The sequence below is a fragment of the Thermobia domestica genome, chromosome 16, assembly GCF_964235325.1.
Source record: "Thermobia domestica chromosome 16, izTheDome1.hap1.1, whole genome shotgun sequence".
Taxonomy (NCBI): Eukaryota; Metazoa; Arthropoda; class Insecta; order Zygentoma; family Lepismatidae; genus Thermobia; species Thermobia domestica.
The window spans coordinates 181,124,364-181,148,028 of NC_137469.1; the positions used below are offsets into that span (position 1 = coordinate 181,124,364).

Sequence of the window (23,665 nt, forward strand, 5' to 3'; positions counted from 1 at the left end):
CCATCACATAAGAAGAAAAGTAACGCATCAATTCCAATAAATGAAACTGAACCTATGAAGGATATTCAGCAAGATACTTATTCTCTCAAAGAACCTCCTACTGAAGCTCTGATTTCTATACCAGAAGCACAGCAAGAAACAAAGGGCATTGAAAGCGATGCTGTTGCTGGACCAAATGAATCAAGTCAGAAGAATATCGCAACAACTCCTAAAACTATCAGACCAATATATATAACGCCAACTTTAAAAAAAACATCTGTTCTGGCCCAAGAATCCAGTCAAAAAGCCTAAGAGGAAAGTAGAGAAGATACCATTTGCAATTAGCTCAGAAGAATATCGCCGAGTACCGACAGCAAAACAAGAGAAACAGAAGAAACTAGAAGAGAAAAAGAAACGCTAAAGAGATTAAAGAACAGCAAAAAATAGCAACAAGCTGGAAAATCCAAAGAGAAGATCGAAGAAGACGGCTACTGCTGTTGTAGAAGAACATCACAATGAAGAAGATGTAATTGACTACTGCGCAGGATGTGAAGTGGTAATTAACGATTTTGCTTTGGAAAGTGCGGATAAACCAGTGGGTTGCGATCAGTATGATAAATAGTTCCATCTTCGATGTACCGATCTATCTGGCTATGCATGGGAAGATCTTGCAGCTAAGCTGTTCCTGTGTGCGGATTGTACCATATAAATTACTTGAACAAACAATCAGAAACTTAATGTTATTACATGAAAAGATAACTCAATGTGCTCAAATAACTCAGAAAAGAAAGCTAACACAGGAGATAAACCTTATCATATATGAGAAGATAACTCAATGTGCTCAAGTACCTCAGAAAAAAAAAAAAAGAAAGCTAACACGGGAGATAAACCGTATGAACTTAAAACAATGAACAAATATGGACAGGAGAATATATAAGAAAATAACTCGATGTCTTCAAGTATCACAGGAGAGAGATCTATTTCACACTGGGAAAACGTGAACACTTAGGATTTTCTAAATTAGTAGTGACTCGTACTTTGTTTAGAATTTGTTAAGTCGTAATACAAGTGACAAGATAACTTGTACATATAACGCAGGAGAGAAATCTTGTTTCACGTGGAAAAAGCATTTAATATTCAAATCCATTATTCCAAATAAAGTAGCTATGTATCAAATGCTAATAGCTTGATTCTTTCATTTATAATCACTAAAGAGAAAACCTTAAAGAAAATTAAATAAAATCTATATTCGTTTTGTCAAGTTCAAATCTAACGAATAATATAATTTCCAAATATCATCTGAGGCAATCAATTACTTCTATGCGACAGAAACGATAGAAATTGCGCGCGGTCGACTAATAGCATGAATGCGGTCGACTACTGAGCGACGATGGTCAAGTGAGAATTTTGATGAGTTTTCGTAAAACGTATTTTTATTTCACCGCAAAATGTTAAAAGTGAGCAGTTAACACACGGTATATGGTACAAAATAACCCAAACAAAGCAAGTAATTCACTTTTGTCAAATATGAAATCATCTCGTTTTATAGGTGTTTAGAAATAAGATTTTTTCAGCGGTTGACTATTGGCGAACTCGCCCTATTTTTAAAAAAGACTTTAAAGTATTTCTGTAATACAGAATAAAAATAATATGCTTTTAAAAGAGAAAGTAACATTACAGCAAACACTGTATGAGAGCTAAATATCACAATAAGCGCAAGAACGAAAAGGTAAAAAAGTATTTTCTGATCACAGCACTCTGACAGATAAAATTTTACTCCAAACGCACAACAGCACTACTGGACGCGTGTAATTGAGAGTAGATGCGTGTGTGCGTACGTTATTATTCCCAAATATTGTTTGTAAACCGAGGGAAAAATTGTTCATGAAACTTATTTGTAAATCAATTTTGTTCACGAACTGATTTGTCTCAAACTTGTGGGTCCAGTGTATATAAAATGGTTGAATTTTGTCATGCTGTACCTTCTATTTTGAACACAATTACTTAGTGTTATTTGTTTCTGTTTCAGTGATAGAATATATATGTTCTGAGCGCCGCTCTTTGGGAGCTAATCTTCCAGTGGCCTTGTTTCTCACTTTGGGTCTTGTTATTTTGCCGTGGATAGCCTATGGCATCTGGGACTGGAAAATACTTACGATTGTCCTTTCTTTACCCATGTTTGTTGGCATACTGGCACCACTGTAAGTATATCTGATGATAGCAAAAGTAGGGATAGTAATATCTAACACCTCCTCCGATAATGTTGAAATTGGTTTACAGTAGTGTTTTACAACTGTGTATAAATAGGGACAACATTTATTAGAATGTACTGGAAACCGCCCTACTCATCTCCATTTTGACTGCGGCCTTATCACTTATGTTTCGAGCATCTATTAGTATAGCATTATATATTTACGGTAATATTAATTGTGATTTCCTTAGTTTTTTATTTGTTTTATTAGAAGAAAACAAATGTTACCTTTTTCAAATAATTGAAATGTGTCAGGGATATTTATAATAATACAATTGCGTGTGTCGTTCAATATATAACTTTCCTTGAGCTGTAAAGTATTTATTTTTTAAGATACATTTGTAAGAGTTATGGTGTAGGTGGGTCTTTTCTCATCTCTCCACATAATTCCCATTAAGATTCAAACGTTTGTCTCACCGTTCCACCAATTAGTCCAAATCCTTTGTAAAAAGAAATCATTGCTCTGGCTATTTAACTCTCTCCTCACATTAGATTTCACTTCTTAATCTGTTTCGAAACGTTCATCTTGCAATGTAAAATTTAACAACAGAAAAAAAGATAGAAGCAACTCGGCTCTAAATTGAGGCTCTATGGAGATAGGGGCAGCCGTTCCCATCCTAATTCTTCAATTTTGTGTTTTATTTGCGTGCTGAGTGAGGGGTGGACGTTATCGCCAAGTAGAAGAGACCAGGTTTCTTAGTCGAATTCCGTTTCCCTGAAGAAGAGTTCAGGTTCAACATAAGCGACTTGGTTTCCTTTCAACTGGTCATGAAGACGTGAAGGAGAGTGCTAAGTAACCAGAGCCTTGATTTTTTTGCAAAGGGTTTGGACAAATTGGTGCAACGGTGAGACAAATGCCTGAATCTCAATCGGAATTATATGAAGAAGTGAGGAAGGATTCAATTACTCATGTATGTATACTTTATAAATGTAGCTTCTTTTTTTTTTTTTTTTTCAGCTTAGGGAATTCATGTATTGAATGACCCACGTATATAAGATAATCAGAATTTGTGTGATCTGTACCTTATTAAATTGTGTTATCAATTATTTACATTATCTCTAAATGTTTGAGATTCTCAACCAAAGTGTAATATACAAATCACTTGAATTTTATTATCCGTCTTTCTTGGACTATAGTTCAATCTAAGAGGATAACAATGGAGGCCCTCGAGGGTCAGTATAATACACAACATTTTTTTTTCCTTTTTAAAGTTGTTACTTTATCTTCTTTTCCCAACTCTGTAGGTAGACATCCACATATTGGATACCAATATATTTTGGTATTCTAGACGTGGACGAAATCAGACTCTTCACTAACCCCTCATTGTAAATTCTAGATGATGTACCTTAAAGAAACTTAGTCAAAAATCGCGCTTTCAAGTCTGTCTCCACCTAGGGTTGCCATACTTCAAAATAAAAATCCGGGACGCTACTAAATTAAGAGAATCTTTGAAATGCTTAAAATGAAAAGAAGTGTTATATACTAATTTACTTTCTTCCATTAGATAAGAGTTGTTCAAGTACTACGTAATCACATTTTTAGTCATTTTAGTAGACCTTCAACTCCCTAGTTAAGCAAACGTAAGCAAATGGTTTACCCCCTCCCCTCTGGTAAGCATTTTTTGTTATTTCTCAGGATCTGTTATGTTTCGTGGCTTTCAGACTGTGTTTTAGTTCATTCAAGGTATGACGTTTCCTTTCACACATTTTGTCTGCTCGGGGCCGCGGTGGCTCAGTGGTAGAGCGTTCACCTCTGGTGCTTGGGGTCACGGGTTCGATCCCAGTCCCCGCCAAGTGAACTTTGTGGTGGACAAGCACCGTGTGCGTGGGTTTTCTCGGGGTTCTCCCGTTTCCTCCCACTTTCTTCATTCCACCCTTTCATTCATTACTCATCATCACTGTTTCCTTTAGCCTAACCGGCATAACCGCGGGACGTAAAACCCAAAGATTTCGTTTCATTTTTCATTTTGTCTGCTCGTGCTGCATTTTTTTTAATGCTTCGTTCAATGTCAAAGTAATTGCGAACTTATTAAGGTAACCAAGAAAGTTCTGTCTCTTTTTGTCGAGGTCTGTGTTCCAGTGGCCCTCACACAGGTCAGTTGTTGGGATGGATATATCCAACATACTATTTGGTTGTGGCAGTTCAGTTACACCGTGAACTTGCGTAGGGACAGAGTGAACATGGGACCTCCACGGAGCATCATAAGTTTGTGTATGCTATACGAATACAAACTGGGGTCAAACGCCGCTGCAGCGGAGCGAAAGATATGCCGGGCCTTTGGCGAGGGTGTCGTGACTACTAAAACAATGCAGCGCTGATTTAACAAGTTTAAGGACGGTAACGAAACACTCGAAGACGCACCATGTGCCGGAAGACCAACACGTGTACAAAATGAAGATCTTCAGGTAGCAATTGAGGCGAACAGTGCCCAGATATGTGAAGAACTGTGGCCACAATTCAGTGTGAGAAGAGAAACCATTCGGCAGCATCTCCAAAAACTTGGGAAGCACTACAAGTTGGATCGATGGGTCCCACATGATTTAACTCCTGGCCAGAAGGCAACGTGAGCAGACACCTGTGTTTCTGTGGTGTCTTGTCTGAGGAAGGAGCCATTTATGGACAGGTTGTTGACCTGTAATGAGAAGTGGGTCCTATATGAAGTTCCACGGCGTCGTCATCATTGGTTAGCATCCCATGAACCGGTACCAAAACAGTCGAAACCAGCACTGTACTAAAAGAAGGTCCTCCTGTGTGTTTGGTGGACTGCTCGTGGCATCGTGCATCTGGAACTGCTACCAGGTGGTCAGAACATCAATGCAACTGTACTGTCAGCAGTTGAGCCATGTTCAAGAAAAACTCAAAACTCTGAAGTCAGCACTTCTGAATCGCAAAGGGGTCCTCCTGTTACAGAACAACGCTTAGCCCCACGTGGCTAGGATGACCCATGACACCATTCTGCTCCTTGGATGAGAAACACTATTGCATCCGTCATGCTCCCCGGACATTGCACCTCTGATTATAACCTGTTCCATTCCTTGGACAATCACCTTAGAGAACGCCAGTTCAAATTTCTAGTAGAAGTGCAAAATGCACTTGATACCTTCTTCGCTTGACGGCCCACCAAGTTCTACCGTGATGGAATCTATGGCCTTCCAGAACGTTGGCAGAATGTCGTCGGTGCTGATGGAAACTATTTTTCATCTTCCAGGTACGTCTTAGGTGACATATCGATGTTGGAAGGTGGTGGGTGAAGAAGCGATAGAACTTTCTTGGTTACCTTTATAATTAAATGCATGTTTTATGTATTGGTTTTTTTTTTTCAACTTTTGAGTTGCCATACTCAGAAGCTGAAGAGAAATTACATACCTAATGCTGTGAAAAGAGCAAAGTATAATATTCCGTTCCTTTCTTCTTCGCTGGAATTTGCCGGGACGCAGATCTCGATTCCGTGACGTTCTCGATTCCGGGTTTTCCGGGACGAATGGCAACCCTATCTACACCATATGTGACGAGATTTATCAATATAGTGGAGTGAACGTAGTAGTACTACAGAAAGCTGGTTACATCACAAATAATTGTAGAGGAAATGTCTATCAACTATATCAGTAAAACAGGAATTAATATTGGAGATACATCAACCGTATTTATTGTGTAAATTGTGGTTGATATATCCCCTTACTTTCTATTAATTCACCTAAAGTTCAGACCTAATAAAGTAATCAAATATTGTGTAGTTTGCTATGCAATTTTCACTACAAGATAAAGTAAATATTCATTAAATGAATGTATTCTATTCTATTATCAGCTGTCATGGGACTACTACTTTTATTAATAAAATTATGTCGTATAGAGTAAAGTGGATGAAGTGAAGCAAGACACCGTATTTTATTTTTCATTTCAATTGAGAATTTATTAAAAGTGGAGGTTAAAATTATGACGTATCTGCTAATGTAGGTTGCTCATATTTCCATTATATAGCCAATGAAGTAATCAAATAACAATAAATGCATTTGAAATCAAGAATGAATACATTGTATTTTATATTTAAGTATTAAAATTTAGGTTGATTTAATAAACAGACTAGGGTATTGTCTTCTGAAGTTATCCTGTTCTGGTATAAATACATTAAAACAACTCTCCAGCCTCATATAGAATTATGTTACTAAAGAAATATATTTTAAGAGAACGAAATTTGAAAAGAACGTCTAAGTTGGGGAAGATATTCAAGAATAGTGCACTAAATCAGTCGATCAAATGCACAAATAATAGAATTCCAGTAAAGCAGAGCAACTGATCCTCAGAAAGATTGCAGTGTGGATTGAAATATTAAGGTTAATTATTACATAGACAATAAAAGTCAGCGGTTTGAAGATCAATAATTTTTTCTTACATTATATGTATCCTATAGCTCATATTAGTAATTAAGCGATTACAATTTGTAAACCAATATATAATTTTGATAATTTTTAAAGAAATTTGTTCCTTGTCTCTGTTAATATTATTAAAATTATTAATCATGTTTTTGTAACAGCTTCGTTCCAGAATCTGGCCGTTGGCTGATATCGAAAGGAAAAGTTTCTCGAGCTATCAAGATCTTAAGGAAAGTTGCCAAAGTGAATGGACGAATCGTGGACGAAAGCATCTTTCAAGAGTTTTACGTAAGCATCAGAACTACACAAAGTTAAATGACATTTCGAACTGTGTTATATGTATGAGTATTGAGTCTCGGATGTTGATTATTGCATGTTTCGTCTTATACTTTGAAATGTTACAGAGGCATCGTACGATAAGCTATTAGTAACAGAACATATGATAGCGGAAAGATATTACGAGATGGGTACAAATAGCATCGCTGCTGCCGCCCCCATTAAGTCATAATCATTCTTTTATTCATGTAAAAACATTAGTACAATTGAAAATATGAAAAATGAAGCTGAAAACAAATGTGCTTTCCCACCGTTTTCCTCTGATGCTCTTAATATTTTCGTTGCTGCAGCGATGAATTTTCGATTTTTTAAAGCAAATTGGTTCGTTTGTGTACTGTAAAATGCATTATCTTAAATATATCTTCACTGTTCCAAGGATGATAATATAAAGTTCGTATTTAATTGAGAGGTTACGTTTTGTTTTCATTAGTTTTAATTTAGAAAAGGGAAATACAAGTGTAGAAAAGAAAAGAGAAGCAACATAAATACAATTTGTGTATTTAAAGCAGATAGTCTTTGTTAAAATACCGTTTCATAACGTTACCCTCAGTTCGATTTTACTTTAGTTAATTTATATAATTAACTGATGTTTGCTTCTAGAATTCTTGTAGAATTATACGCCAGTTGAATTATTTAAGACACAATCTATTTTGCAATAATTATTAACTGCTTTACAGCAATTACGATGCACAACTGTATTACACGATGTCGCGGCTAATTATATCTTTGTAATTATGTGCAAACATGTACTTGGTTATCAAAACTTTTACCTTACTAACCAAGTCAATTGCCACGACAACCAATCAACAAACCCGTTTACATAAAAACAGCCAAATAATCAGTACAAATCCACATTCTTTTTAATAACATTTAATATTACATTTTTCTTTTTCTTCTAAGTAACTTGTGCAAGTTAATATATAGCACTTCTGCACTGAATAAATAATTAATAAAAACAAAGAAAATACACGTTATCGTTATAGTTTAAAGTACATATTTCAGTTTCAAACTAACGTAACATGCACCAAACTAGTAACTGTATATTCTACATAATTTTCGCGGAGATTACTATAATTAAATATAGTTTTTGGTATTCTATCCTTATTTTATTTATTGTATTTTAACTTAGGTTTCAAACGAGAAATATTTCTTTCTTTTATATTGAAATGTAAAACTACAAAATATGTAACAATTAAATTATACAACTATTATCAAATTAATAGAAGTCTGATTATAAAAATGCAGTCACATGCATTTGAAACATAAGTTAAAATTAAATAAATAAAGCAGAGATCGAATATCAAAACTTGAGTTTAATTATAAATTGCTAATTACTTAAATTTCCACTGAGCGAGGTTCAATCTATACAGGATGTTTCAAAACAACACCGACAACGTTTGGGAGATGATTCCTGACAACAAGGTAAGACAAAAAGTATAGACCAACCTGGGTGCACAATACTTCCTTTCGGAGTTATAGGCTGCCGAAAACATGAAAAAATGAACTTTAAAGGTCCATAGCTCCAATACTATGGAATCTATCGTAGTCGGACCAAGATTTTACTTAGGAACTAGTATGTGCCCTATCCGAATATCAATGTTTCAGAATCCTGCGCTACTTCCGCAACAAATTTTATATAATTAGTGAGTACTTCTAAGTATATGCCCGTAGCCAAACTCCCTACATAAAATTTGTTGCGTAAGTACCGCAGGATTCTGAAACATTGATATTTGGATAGGGCACATACTAGTTCCTAAGTGGAGTCCTGATCCTACTACGGTAGGTCCCATAGTACTGGAGCTATGGACCTTCAAAGTTCATGTCTATTATGTTTTCGGCAACCTATAACTCCGAAAGGAAGCATTTGTGCACCCAGATTGGTCTATACTTTTCGTCTTATTTTGATGTCAGGAATCATCTCCAGAAACGTTGTCGGTGTTGTTTTGAAATACACTGTATATCTACTAATAAAAATGATAATAATATTCAGGTTTATATATATATATATATATATATATTTACCACACACGTTTCAGTTTAAATCCATACGATTCACTATCGCCGTCTGACGTTAGTTTTAGGCTCAAGTATTGCAATGTGAAGAATTATGAGAAACCACCATATAATTTTCCGTAGTTAGTTGAAAGTGAAAATTGGAAGAAAAATATTATAGTGGGCGTGCACGAAACAAATTTCTTCAGAAAATAAAATATCTTTCATTCAGATCTCCATGAGGGAGAAGTCTTTGAGGAAAAACTATTGGACAAGGGCATAACAGACAATGGATAAGTGATAAAAAATATAAGGGTAGAACATCAAGATTAGGACCATAAAATGCATGTAAATGTTGCAAGGAGGAAGATGTACAATACAAGGAAGGAGTAGAGTAATTTGGGACTTGGTAGAAGTATGTGAAACTAGATGGAAGAGTGTTGGGCAAGTTCTAAGCAGTTAACTATTGGATCATCAATCAAGAAAAACCGATATAATGATACGGAATGAATTCTGGGAAGTGATTGAAGGAGAAGACAATGAAAATAGAATTGGTAGATCATACAATTATAATAGATCAAAGATTTAATATTATCATCATATAGATAATGGATTATTATATTACAATAGACTTAAGAAGTGCAAACATATGACTGCGTTCACGACAGAAGCGGAAGAAAATTCGGAATTTAAAGGAAATCATAGATAAAGATAAGATGCGTAGTTTTAATGGAAGATTTTAATGGTATTATGGGAGAGACAGGAAGACAATATAGTAGAAAAATACGACTTAAGAGAAAAAATTGAAATTGACAGGTGTTTGTAGGCATAAGTCACTGGTTATAGGAAATTCATGGTTCTAAGGTGACAAGAAATAAAGATATACTAGAAAATTTATTTATTTTCCCCCCGTAGGACCCGAGAGTTCATGGTTTCGTTAAAAATACAAAATCTTAAAAAAAAAAAAAAAAAAAAACTCTTTACAGCAACTATATATTCGAATGAAAATACTATATATTCAAATGAAGTATTACAATAGTAGCGTAAGTTCTAAACATTAATTGCTGCTAGTAATTTATATTTGCTCGATACACAAAGTAAGTTTTAATCTTGAACCTATACGGAAAAGTCTGATTCAAAGTATTTGTCCATGCCAGGATTTCTCAATCTAGGGGTCGCGAGCCGCTAGGGGGGTCGGGAGAGGGTTTCGTGGGGGTTCCGAAGATAAGCGGAAGAGATTTAATATAATTAGTTCAGTGTTGTTTAAAAATCCATTTAAATGAAAGAGGTATGATGTGAAACTAATGAGAACTGCATATTGAAATAGCAGAAAAATATAAATACAACAAAATCTGAATATTGAAATACAATTAAAATTGAAAGCTAATGAGAAACCAGAGCCTGGTGTGATTTCACTAGTGCGGCAATGTGCGGTTAAATCTTCGTGACGCGCATTATCAAGTCATTTAAAATATTCAATAACTTTTTTTACGACAGTCCAAGTTTTTAAACCAAAATTAGAAATAATTTTATTATCATATAACCCAAAACTAAGGGCGTTATGAAATTTAAAATTTTCAAACGCCTCCATTTTGAAACAGTATGACAGATCGGGTTCGATATTTGTAATATCAATGGAATGACCAAATTTCGCTTTAATCCATTCGCTTTTAGTAAAGTTACTTTATCCACTATATACAAGAAATAGATTCCACTATTACAGAAATAGATTGATATTGTGAGATCTCTGCAATAGGTAAGTCCCACACAAGATTATAACAAACCAGAAATTCTAAGGTGGTCGCTGGCAAGAGGATGTGATAAAATGGAAATCGTGATAGGAATTAGGTTGAGAACCACTGGTAAAATAGAATAGATGATTACGAAACAATAATTTTACCTTTTTTTATTGGAAACTTCGCATTTGTTTAACAAACTTTGAAAAATATCATTATATACTTTTATTCTTATGTGATGTATCAAGTTTTGAATTTTTGTTAACCTGAAATTTTGTATATGGATATGATGGTGGTTCTCGTATCGAATTGATATAAGGATGAATTTAACGGAAAATATCGATTAATCGTGTTGTAAATTTTGTAAATGCAGAAACATTTTGAGGATTGTGATCAGACACTTTGTATAATACGAGGTGTATGGATAATAGAGATATTCTAATTAAATTTGAAAATATTATATATATATATATAAAATCCATGAGACAAAAATTTCTATGGACGAATAATTGTAGCATACATTACATTTACTTTTTCTAAACTTAGCTTAGGAAGGCAAAATTTGCGGTTAAAAGCCTCCCTTGAAGCAGAAGTGGATCCAGGACAGACTTCTTGGAGGAGGGGGTGGAGCAATGGGTTGTAATACTGCTACTTAGAGCTACTTTTAAGAGCTCCAAACTCTGGGATGGGTTTTATTTATATATAAAATAAGAAAGTTTCCTGTGATCGCCCCTCCTGGATCCGCCCCTGCCCTGAAGAGATGCAGAAATATTACTAAATTTACTCCTTCCTTTATAGAGTGCCTCGGTAAAGACATACGACAGAGAAGCTTCTCAGAAGAAACACACAGTTGTGGAACTTTTTAAAACACCAAACTTAAGGAGAAGAATGATTCTCCTTACACTGATATGGTAAGTAGATGGATTTGTTCATCTAATTGTAACTTTTGTATACAAATGACAGATATGGTACTTACTAATTATAGTGTTTGAAAATTATGCTATAATTGAATATACAAACCCGAACATGTAAAAAATCATTAATGTCGGAATACCAGACCACACATAATCGGCAGGCAAATGTATCATTATATATCAAGGGTTATGAAAGCTGTTCTCCATATGCCAGTATGAGCCTGTACGACAATGGCATGCATAAAAAATAATACAGTACCACTCACCTGCTTATGCATCCATATATTACTCAATGCTATTGGAATGACTCGTTGTGCCTAAACGTGAACTTCTACCACACTTTTATTATTATAAAATCGCATGTCAGCGAATGAGTGTTAATAACTAAATTTTTAAAAATATTGGCAGTCAAATGAGGAGAGATGAGGCTAAAATCTGTTTTATCCAAGGATTAAAGAAACAGGTAGAACAGAAGAGGTATATAGACATCCAGTTAAACTAGTAACATTTGCTATTTCAGTTAAACAATATGTGGTGGCAATAAAATTGTTGCAATAATATGCAAATGAGTATTCAAATATTATGGAGCACTTATTGTAAATAAATTTAAAAGAAGTTAATTTAAACTTATTGACAATCTGATTCGACAGAACCAACGCGTAATATAATCAACAAAATATTCATGACGAAACACCGATGTTAAAAGGATAGCAGTATACTGAGAATTTTACAGATAAGGTACAGCACAAAACGCCTCGGAAGAGAGCGTAACCAAATACTGTTGCACTCAGAAATTTTTAATGCTATTCTTCAGAGATGTCTTTATAGTTTCGGCGTTTTGTACTGTATCGCGAAATTTGTAAATAAGAAACCAAAGTATTTTTCTCTCTTAAGAACAGCTGAAACTTCGTTATAATTAAAATTTGTTACGCTGTGCCTCTGAAAACCATTATGTGCAAAATTTGAACTTTTATAGGATGGATAAGAAAAAACTAATGGTTTGTTTTACTTGTTTATTAAATGGTAGGTAAATACATAAATAAATAAAACAAATTTATGCAGCTGCTGGGCGAGCATTATTGTTACTATTTTAATATAAAATCAGCTATGTATCTTTGAGAAAGCTTAGCAGAAAATGGTATGAGTAATTTGACCGCAACATAACATGGCAGGTTTTATTTTATGACGCACGATAACGATTTCTTAAATGAACGATATCGCATAAAAGTCTTTGTAAAAAAAATGCTTTATATCAAAATGCTCCTATATCAGTAAAAATTGCATTTTGAGCTAAAACTGCATATTGCGGTTTTTGAAGCAGGGGCGTCATTTAGGGGGGCAGGGAGGGCCAATTCCCCCCCCCCCCTGCGTTTGAGATTTATACAGATGTTATCAATAAAATAGTAGAAAATCAGTGAAAAACGCAAACTTTTACTTATATTAGGGGGTTTTGGCCCCCCAAGCAAAATTTGAAATGACGCTCCTGTTTTGAAGGCGCAGCGACGGAATGGAAGGTAATAACAGGAAATAATAAGTTATGAAAAAAAATTTGTGTAACAAAAAAAAAAAATCACATTCTATCCTTCAATTTGAGTATATTGTCCAACTACAATATTTACAACTCTATCGACCATAGGTGGTGCCACAGCGGGTGCAGCTGCATCCATATTAACTTCGATTTTCAGATTTCTTACAATAATCGTTTCTATTTTGTATATTTCTTGTTTCCTATGTGTGGATATATTTGAGTGACTTTTTAAGTATTTCATAAGTTACTCGCTATCATACCTTTTTTTTTTTTTTTTTTTTTTGAGTAACACTTAGGGATTATTTTTTAGATCTTAAGGCTCAATAGTACAGAGCGTTCTGGCAACAATGTTAGGATGTGTTGTCCCATCCTAGCCTGCACCCACATTACCAAAGTCCTGGCGCCGCCTATGCCATCGACACCTTAGAATCTAATAATTGTCACATATAACATATAAACTGAAATTATCTATTGGCTATAAATTTAATTTGTATTATGATTTACGCCAAATTATCATTTTAAATCGTATTTAAGGAATGCGGAGACTTTGTGTAAAACCAAAACATTAACAATTTGTGTTTTAATTTAATCAGTTATCTAAGTGTAAAAATTTAGCAAAGAAATTATGCTTTCTTTCGATAAAACTAAATGAAGTGTGAAGTAAGTTATTAGTGAGTGTTCATTCATAGCATTAGATTGCCTTTTCAAGGTAAAAGAGATTCCTTCTCAGGGAGTATATTTATGACATTAATAGTAGAATATGCTTTTCAGGATCATAATTACTGTTGTGTATGATGGCCATGTGAGGAATCTAGGGAATCTCGACTATAGTCTTTACGTCACCTTTTGCCTTACTGGACTGCTGGAGCTTCCAGCTGATCTCTTGACTATTGTGTTGCTGGAGTGGATGGGTCGTCGATGGACAAGCTGCCTTGGACTCATATTGAGTGGTCTCTTTTATTTGGTTGCAATTGCTGTTCCTGTAGGTTCGTATCCTTCTGGAAAATAGTTGAATTCCTGTTATACATTAAACAAGGGTTGAACATAAGAAAATAGCCGTAATACTAGAATTTGGACATTTTCTGTTCTTTCGTATCCGTTAAAAATGCATATCTATTTCTTCGTCAAATTGCATCTCAAACAAATACTCACAGTAGTTACTAATTGAAGAATAAATTTAAATCTTTATTTCATATAAAGTTAACAGAAGCATAGACATGGTTATATTATGTTGGTCTGACTCCTGATATATATACAATTTGAAATAAACGGAGGTATATAGTATCGTAAGAATATCAAAACAAGAATTTTAGGAATGATCAAAAAAATGGATCAAAAGATTGCGATCTTGGCCATAGTTTTTGGATCAGGAGCCACAAAGTTTTTGAACAGCCCCTCAATCGAGTTTTCGTATTTTCTACGGAATAAGGACATCATAGTGAGTTAAGTGATAGTTTGGGTTTGTGTACACTATCTGTAGTTCTCCAGACATAAGGCCTACAAGAAATTTTTTGATTAAAATACATTGGATCTTTTGATCCAATAATACAGTATTTCAGTCTTTGAATCTCATAACTTTGTAATGTGTAACAGTAGTGCTATATTCTTATAGTTTGATGTTAGGCTTATCTTAACTAAATGCATATGAAATTTAATTTAAAAATGAACTCATATAACTACGTATATGATTTCTAAGAATTGGAGAAGCTAGTTACAAGTTTTCATTTATCGTAGTTGCGTACAAGTACTTTACAAACTTCAAGCTATCATTAGTAATGTTGATTGTGCTAGAATATCAGATATTGCTTTTCCGTCAGAAAATCAGCACAACTAAATTTTCTTAGGATCTCTTCTAATACTTTGTCAAAATCTAAGTCACATCATTCATGAACAGAAAATTTATTTGTACACCAAATACTAGCTTCTAAACCAAGGTGCATGTATTTTTGCACATATATTTGGTACACGAAACGCAACAAATATAATACAATATCAATAAATAACATATACGAAAGAAATCTTTGTGCTTACATTTCTTCGACGATGTTTGCCAGTGCACACTATGTCCGGCTGATTGTCGTATTGGGAGTGACTTCCTAGCGCCTACATCTTGAGGTGCGGAAAACGCGATTTGAATTTCTAATAGGAGATATGATTCGGATCCCACATTACACTTTTAAATCTTCGTTTTACATATCCTCGGTGTTGAAGTTTTCATCAAATGCAGAAATTCTCATAAGGAAATCAAGAAACGTATCCCTCCAGAATTATAAGCTCCCGAAAACGTAAATCATTAGTATATATATATAGCTAAAGCTGTTTCAGAAAGTATGAGCTGACTAGCTAGTAAATATCCATATTTCAGAATCGTATGGTACCTGAATGAAGAACTTTAAAGAGTAAAAATGGGTAACCGGAAGACTTTTTAGCTTTGAGTCAGCCTTTCTCTAAAATCACTGTACAAGTACCCTATTGTTCTAAAACATTGATATTTACATAGAGATTACTAGTTTCCTTCTATTTATTCCAAATGCTTTAACAATTAACTTCTTGGTTTTACGTCTGCTTGTAAATCATGAAGGACACGTTTTTCAAACCATGTTTATTACAAGTTTTTTCTATATTATAATCAGTACTTTCAACACTGAATTATTAACAACGAATTCATATTCACTTCTACATTTAGCATAAAGCTAGCAAAAGGCAAAATGGCTTCGTATTCATGTGGATTTTCTCCTCCAATAACTACGAAGCAAACTCGGGTATATGAGCAACATACAAAATAATTCAAAAGTTATCTATGAATGTTCAAATGAATTCATTGTGAAAGTGCCGATGTAACAAAAAAGGTAAAATCTCCGAGCTTATTTCCGCACATCCACACTCTATCACAAATATTTACTAGTTCAATGTGGACTCATTTTGTCATGCGACAATGTGCAAATAATAAAGTTCTTACCTCTGGCTTTGCTTGTGCTTCTTCCCTTGCAAAAAACACCCTATCTCATCAAATTGTTTGACCCACTATAAAATGTCCTAGTCCGGTGCTTGTTTACAAAATTTTGTTTGGGAACGTCTCTGTACAGCGGCTGCTAATAAATTTCTATTATTTCGACTTCACAGTAAAACTTCTCTATAGTCAATGCCGTCGTTTTGCATACCAGCACAGCTAGTGGACAATTTTAGCCATGTCGATGTCTTCAGAGTTTACAAATGAACTCAAGACAGTTGGAGAGTTTATCTTTCATGTTACATCCGTACTTTTAGAATAAATTTGTTCTAGAAGTCATTAGTAGCATTTCTGTTTGTAGCATTCATTTTAAAGTATCCTGTATAATTTCGCTTGGGAGAAAGTATTTTATATTTTGCACTAGTCCAAAAGAAGAAGAAAATATTACTAGGATATTGTAACGTTGTGACAGTGATAAATATTACTAAGCAAATATTGATTCTGCTAGAATGTCTGCATTTATAATACATTTATATGGAAACCATACTATGATACATGATATCGTCGACGTTCAGGCAGAAGTCACTAACTTCAAAAACATATGGATGGAGTTAGGCACTTCTTCCAGTACGAGGACGATATACACGGTGAAATATAAAACGTTCTGATACTTATTATGAGGCTAGATGTAGCAAATGGCATTGTTATGCTAAAGATAACCACATTTAGTATCATAATTTCACCTGCTACATCTAGCCTGACAATGTTAGAACGTCGTGTATTTTACCTTGTGTATCGTTATCGTACTGGAAAAAGTGCCTAACTCCATTCGTATGTTTTTGAAGTTGTGACTTCTGCCTGAACGCCGACGATATACTATTCAAAGGGAAAATCACAAGTAATGAATTTAATTAGTACAAGTGACAATAACGAACTGACTGCTTCCGTCAATAGTAAGGTGTCAGTAGTACACCTAACATGTTAGAATACTGTTGTCATAGTGTGTTTCTTATTTGTTTATATTTCAGATTCTCAGGGTATTATTGTGAGCTTAGCTGCCTGTGGCCGATTTTGTATTACAATAGTCGTAAATACGGGCTGGCAATATTGCTTGGAATTAGTTCCTACAGAAGTCCGAGGGCAAGGAAGCAACTTTGTGCACATTTCTGGTCACGCTGCCACATTTTTCGCACCAATGATTATTCTTCTAGTAAGTAGTACCTCGTATATTTATATAATGTTTATACACTAATATCTGCTAACATTATTCAAAATGAAAAAGTGCCATAGTAAAATCGTAAGTTTACTCGTTCTACTAACAGAAAATATGATTACCAACAGGCACGTAGCCAGGATTTCGTGAATGGGGGGGTCAGTGTCATGAAATACTGTGATCATCACACCAGGGGCTCGACCATTCAAAACGATTTTACTGGAACATATATTGGTTCGTTTAGCCAGGATTTCGTAACGGGGGAAGAAATTCTAAAGGCCCAGGAGCTCTATCAGTCTAAACTACTTTACTATCAACATAGAGGGGTTTGTCAGGACAATAAAATGAGGATATGTTGGTAAGTATTTTAATAACAAACTATGAAGAAATCTCGAGTAAAATAATAATAATTATAATAATAAAAGTACTGTAAAAGATTTTACAATGTATTTACGTTCTTCCTCTGTTCATTCAAATATAACAATTTTCCTTTCATTATGACCTCAGCTATTATAAAAAGTACATACCTAATAATGTCTTATTTTATAAAATATTTTACAATATCTGCGTTTCTTTCTCTGTTAAATCAAATATTAGCAGAGCTTTCTTTCCACAAAAATTTTTGTTTTTATTATTCCGTCAACTACTGTCGGTTCCAAATGACAGGTTAAAGGAGCAGTAGAAAATTGTTTTTGAAATATCACGTTTGATACTGCAAGGATGCGATAAGGAAAAATTATGATAAATGTCCAGGCTGTTGTGTAATTACTGCACTATGCTTTCGGAAGCTTGAAATCTCCCTGACTAGTAGCAGAAATTCTGCGAGTTAAGTAACTTTTCTAGAAATTTCAAATTCCTTGGTTCTTCCATGATATTTTGTTCACCTCGCCACCATGTATTGCAAGTAATACAAATCTCCTCATAAGAAAGAGTAATCAAAAGCTTGCTATAGTTTTTTAATTTTAACGCTGATCCTTCTTTTTCTCATTTCATTTTATTTTCATCCTTGTTTATTTTTTTCATTTCTGGTCTCGAAGGAGTCCGGGGTCTGTCCGGACCCCGCCCCATTGGCTACGTGCCTGTTACCAACGGAAACAGTATGAGGAACTTTGACAGCCTTATCTTATTCGTATGACTCACAATATATTTCAAGGTATTATAATATCCTCTATCTTTGCAGAGCTCCTACAAGTTTATGCTGCCTTTCTTAGTTCTTGGTCTGATGGCTGTTTTCGGTGGTTTTCTGTGCCTTCTTCTCCCTGAGACTTTGAATCAACCTCTGCCGCAAACTATATATGAAGCAGAGAACTTCGGAAAAGACCAAAGGTTTTTGGCGATGCCTTGCATTCCAAGGTAATAATTAGATAATCATTAGGTAATCTAAGTTTTATTTTTAAAAATATATTTAAAATGTTATTTTGATTCTACAGTGGTTTGGAAAACATAAATAGATACTATTCACTAATTTATAAACTATATTTGACTCTATATGACTGTTTAGTATTTTTAAGTGTATATTTTAGTGTTCTGCTGAATTTCAAAATTAGAAAATACGGATTTTCATTATCTTTCTAATGAAGAATGAAAAAAATGCTAAATTATGTTAAGAAACTTGGTACTTTACTACCTTATTTTCTAAGCAGGAATGTTTTCAAAGTTGAACCTTGAATCTGGGGACAACCTATATGTGTCCTGAAAGGGTTTGTCGAGCAAGTTCCGAAACAGGTTTCAATGTTTTGTCCGGAAGTGACCCTACCCCTTCAGGGTTGGAAATATATAAAATAACTTGACCTGTATGTCCTATATATCAAAGTGCTTCGCATTACTAGTCGATTAAGAATGAACTACCAATTATATCCTATATCAAGATAATAAAACAAACAAAAAATGATTATTTTACTATAAATATCCTTTATTAGTGAACCTATAAAGTTGAGAAAAGCATATTCATAATATCCAGTCAACAGTAAGTCATTTAGTATCACAACTAATGTGACTCATTGTTATGGCTAGGTGTGACACATTCCGTGAATTTATTTCAATTTCTATATTTCCCACGATTTCACGTATATAGGTTGTCAGATCAGTGCGTTCATTATATATTCATCAACTACTCATCTAGATGTGTTGTTTGATAGGTCACACGGTACAAAAACGTTCAACAGATTTTGAGTTACTAATTAGGTGAAAACTAGTCGTTGTGGTAATTTGAGCTCATTTACTCAAACCGAACAGCTCTTTCTTTGTAGAGCTATATAAACCCGATTGGTCACCCTTCGAGGTTTAACCCCTCTAGTCACCACAATGCCCGGGTAATGAGGGTGGATGTTGTTTGCCAGAGCTTGGCTTTCGTTTTTCGCCATGTGTGAGAACCATGTAACTCACACGTCACGGTCCTGGCAAGATGGTGCTACCAGGACTTGATCTTTGTTTTTAAGGCTTGAGGACCACGTAACTCATACTTTTTCGAAGTCACTTGAAGTTGGACATATGTGAATCTTCCATATAAGATACGTCTCATCCGGGCAAGGAATTGAAACTTGTTTTGGAACTTACTCGATAAACCCTTTCAGGAAATATATAGGTTGTCCGCAGATTCAAGGATCAACTTTGGAATCATTCCTGATAAGACAGATTTTCTAAAGTATACTCTGCATTATACACTTATTAAGGTATAAAAATGTGACAACGTCTCAAATCGCATGAAGAAGATATCGAGTAGAAACCATTTACCTTTAGCCGCTTGAAACACTAACTGTATAAGAAAGAGTTCCATTTATTGTGTCAAACATAAAGTTTGTCGTCTGTCAGCCATTCAGAGTAAAATGCAAGTCATGAGTCATGTACTTCACCTTTGTCCGTCTCAGAACGACGCAAAACATGATAATGTCAGACGGAAGAACACAATGCACCGGCCGAACCAGACTAAGAGACTCTACCTACTTGAAGCCAAGCTAATTCGCCGCGTTTCCACTTCCAACTGTCAACCTCAACTTATTTCAAAAAATATCTGGAAAATTTTGTTTCATTCGAAATTTGTTGTTTCTTTGCCCATCAATTAGAAATGAAGTAGAAAGTCTGCCAAGAATCAAAATATAACTAGTCGCAGTGAAGCGTTAACTATTTCAAGATACTTTATGTGTGTCGTTTCAACTATATCCTTTACGCAAGGTTGATAAGGCTTTCAGCAATAGTATGGGCTTCACCAACGTGATCAATTCCCTAACTTACTATTTTGTATCCTCAGAGCCTTTTCTTTAACTTTTTCACTCATATGATATTCTGGGCTCCTGCACGTTCATTGTCCGTTTCGGGAAATAACTTGGTTTGCTGTTGCATTCTCGATGGATTCCTAGAAATGACGGCGTATTTGTGTTTGAACATTACATTTTGACAACAGTTTGCCACAACTTAAGCATTCTGGTTTATCATTGCGAGTCTCAGCGATTCCAATTCAAGTAGCAATCGTTATACCTTCTGTTTACAGTTCTTTTCACTGGTAAAACTGGTGCCTAACGAACTAGGTAATTGGTTTTGTTGCCTTTACGTCTGTTGTTACTGATTTTCTGAACCTCTACATCTTCTCCAGCCATTCCACTTCCATTAACTGCTGCAACTAGGATTACAATTAAGAACAACATTTCTGGGTTGTCGGCAGCTATGGCCATGTTAGCCCGTGACGTCCCTCGACGATCGCACTGCCCTGGTATTTGGGGAGGAACAAAGGAATGGGGAAGAAAGGAATCGGCCTGGGGCCATTATGCTAGGTACCATCCCGGTATTTGCCTGGTGTGAATGAGGGGAAACACAGAAAAACCTAACCAGAATGGCTGACGTGGAAAAGCTTTTACACTTTTCGACCGAAAGTCTCCACCGGGAGTCGAAGGTGTCGAACCCGGGTCCACCCGCACTAAAGATGAGAGCGTTACCGACTACGCTAAACGGGTCACCTGCTCCATCTTGTTTCATACCGTCTTTAGAAAGTTACATTCACATCAGCTGAGTAAAATAGTAATAATAATAAATATACATATAGTCGCATATGCTCCGATGATCCCAAAGTTGTAAGAACTATCCTATAATTGAAATGTATGTAAAGTACCTTCCGTGGGAATAATAGTAAGAAGCCTTGAAGATCAAGACAGTAGTTAAAATGGAGTATTTAAACATTTTTAGTAGAACTCCAACATTCAAGATTATTTAAAAACTCAGCTTGAAGTAACAGTACTATCTACCTCCCAAACCTCATTTCAAACGCGTCAGATGATTTTCCGACCCCGAAATTCATAAATTTGACACAAATCTCAATCATTTTTGAAATTTTATTTTTCACTCCCCCCTCCCCCCCACACACACATATTGCCGATAGAGATCAATTTCGACTTAATGGCATTGGAAGCGTCACTATTTATTTCAGCGACCCCAGAGCCTATGGATTGCACTCTAATATCAGTTGTTTTGCATTGTATTTACGTGACTCCTTCCAACTCCCACGCCTTGGAGAGTTTTACTTCCACAGCATTTTTTTTTTCAAACTGAAAATTATATATCTACCACGTTTGATTAAAATTGCTCCATACGTTCTGGATTTACGCTAGAATGCTCATTTATACACATAACATTACATGCAAATTATATAATGTGCCCCTATAAGTTCCCAATCCAGCTGATATGTCAGTTCATGCCTAAACTTGGGATTAAATGTCATCTCGATTTTAACTAATAGCTTGACGAACCCAAACTATGGATTCAACATTAATTTCAGTCGTTTTAGACATTTTATTTTTCAGCTCTTCGCTATCGGAAGTGTAAATATTAATCTCAGCGACATCGAGAACTATGGATTCGAAACTAATATCGGTCGTATTCAATGATTTTTACATGTCAACCCCTTCCCACCCCCTTAAGGAAATGCGGGTTAAACGTAGACTTAAATGGTATATAATGTGTCGCCAATCAACAGGGGCGGAGAAAGATATGAATTCGATACTAATATCGGTTGTTTTTCATGATTTTTTCATGTCACCATTCCCCGCCTCAAGATATTTAATGGAGCTGAACTTGGATTTAAACGGCATCCAGAGTGTTGTTCGTCCCAGAGACCCCGAAAACTATGGACTCTACACTAATATCGGTTATTTTCGATTACTTTATATGTTACGTCCTTTCACTCTTCCTGGATGCGCTAGGGGTCTTACAGCTACTGGAGGCTGAACTTGAACTTAAGAGTCATCAGAACTGAAACCAATCAACTAACAGACCCCGAAAACTACGGATTCGACACTAATATAGGTCATTTTCCATCTTTTTTACATCCCACAATTCCCCCAGGTGCTAATAGGGTCTGAACTTAAATGGCATTTAGAGTGTCATTCTTTATCTAAGTGACTCAGAAAACTATAGATTCGACACTAATATCTATTGTTTATTATCATATCTATGTCTATCCCTCCCACTTCCTCCTAGGAGCGCTACAGCGGTCTTGCTCTCGTTGGGGGCTGCATTTGGACTTAAACGACATCAGGGCTGCCGCCAATTAATTTAGCGACGCTGAAAACTAATGATTCGACGACACTAATATCGGCCGTTTTCGATATTTTTACATATCACCATTTTACACCCTGCGGGGATGGTAATGTAGGTTTAAATCGGAAAGTCACTGTTTATCTAAGTGACCCTGAAAACTGGATTCAACAATAATATCGGTCATTTTTTATGATTTTTATAGGTCTCCTTCCCCTCCCCTAGGAGTGCTAGAAAGGGTCTTACCCAACTGGGGGATGACTGCGCTCCAAAACTGTCAACAACCAACTTAGGAAACACGAAAACTATGGATTCGACACTCATATACGTCGTTATTTTCGAACATTTTTATACGTCTTCCCCTTCCCATTCCCGCTAGGTGTGCTAGGGAGTGTTACGGTCTCTAGGGGAAGCTTAATTTGGACTTAAAGGGTGCCGCATCCGTCACCAATCAGCTTATGGACCTCAAAAATTATGGATTCGGCACCAATATGAGTCGTTTTCGATCATTTTTATGCGCCTTCCCTCCCACTTCGCCCCTAGGAGCGATAGGGGGGTGTCTTAAACCGACAATACTCCCTTTCAGATATAAGTAATATCCTTACCATGTTTGGTTAAATTGCTCCCGGAATTCTAGTTATACTGGAACATACAGGGTGGTAGGTATCTCCACCGACAAACTTTGGGAGGTGATTCCTTATATGAAATGAAAGAAAAAATTTTTTATAAACATAGGTCGAAAAACATCTCATTTCAGAGTTATGAACCGCCGAAAATTCGAAAAATCATGTTTCGAAACGCCCTGCCTTAGAACCTATAACAAGCAGTTTAAGGAATTACACAGGAACTAGTAAGCAAACTGTCTAAATATC

General features: G+C 35.4%; 1 protein-coding gene across 2 annotated transcripts in view; it reads left to right on the forward strand.

Annotated features, from left to right (window-relative positions):
- The window catches only part of LOC145673528 (carcinine transporter-like), a 146,609-nt gene that overhangs the window by 118,171 nt on the left and 4,773 nt on the right, over positions 1 to 23,665 (forward strand). For both annotated transcript variants that reach the window (XM_081743317.1, XM_081743318.1), the window contains exons 5-10: positions 2,009 to 2,180; positions 6,763 to 6,889; positions 11,464 to 11,576; positions 13,879 to 14,093; positions 17,086 to 17,267; positions 18,451 to 18,623. In XM_081743317.1, the coding sequence (XP_081599443.1) occupies positions 2,009 to 2,180; positions 6,763 to 6,889; positions 11,464 to 11,576; positions 13,879 to 14,093; positions 17,086 to 17,267; positions 18,451 to 18,623 (982 nt within the window). The remainder of the gene's footprint in view (positions 1 to 2,008; positions 2,181 to 6,762; positions 6,890 to 11,463; positions 11,577 to 13,878; positions 14,094 to 17,085; positions 17,268 to 18,450; positions 18,624 to 23,665) is intronic.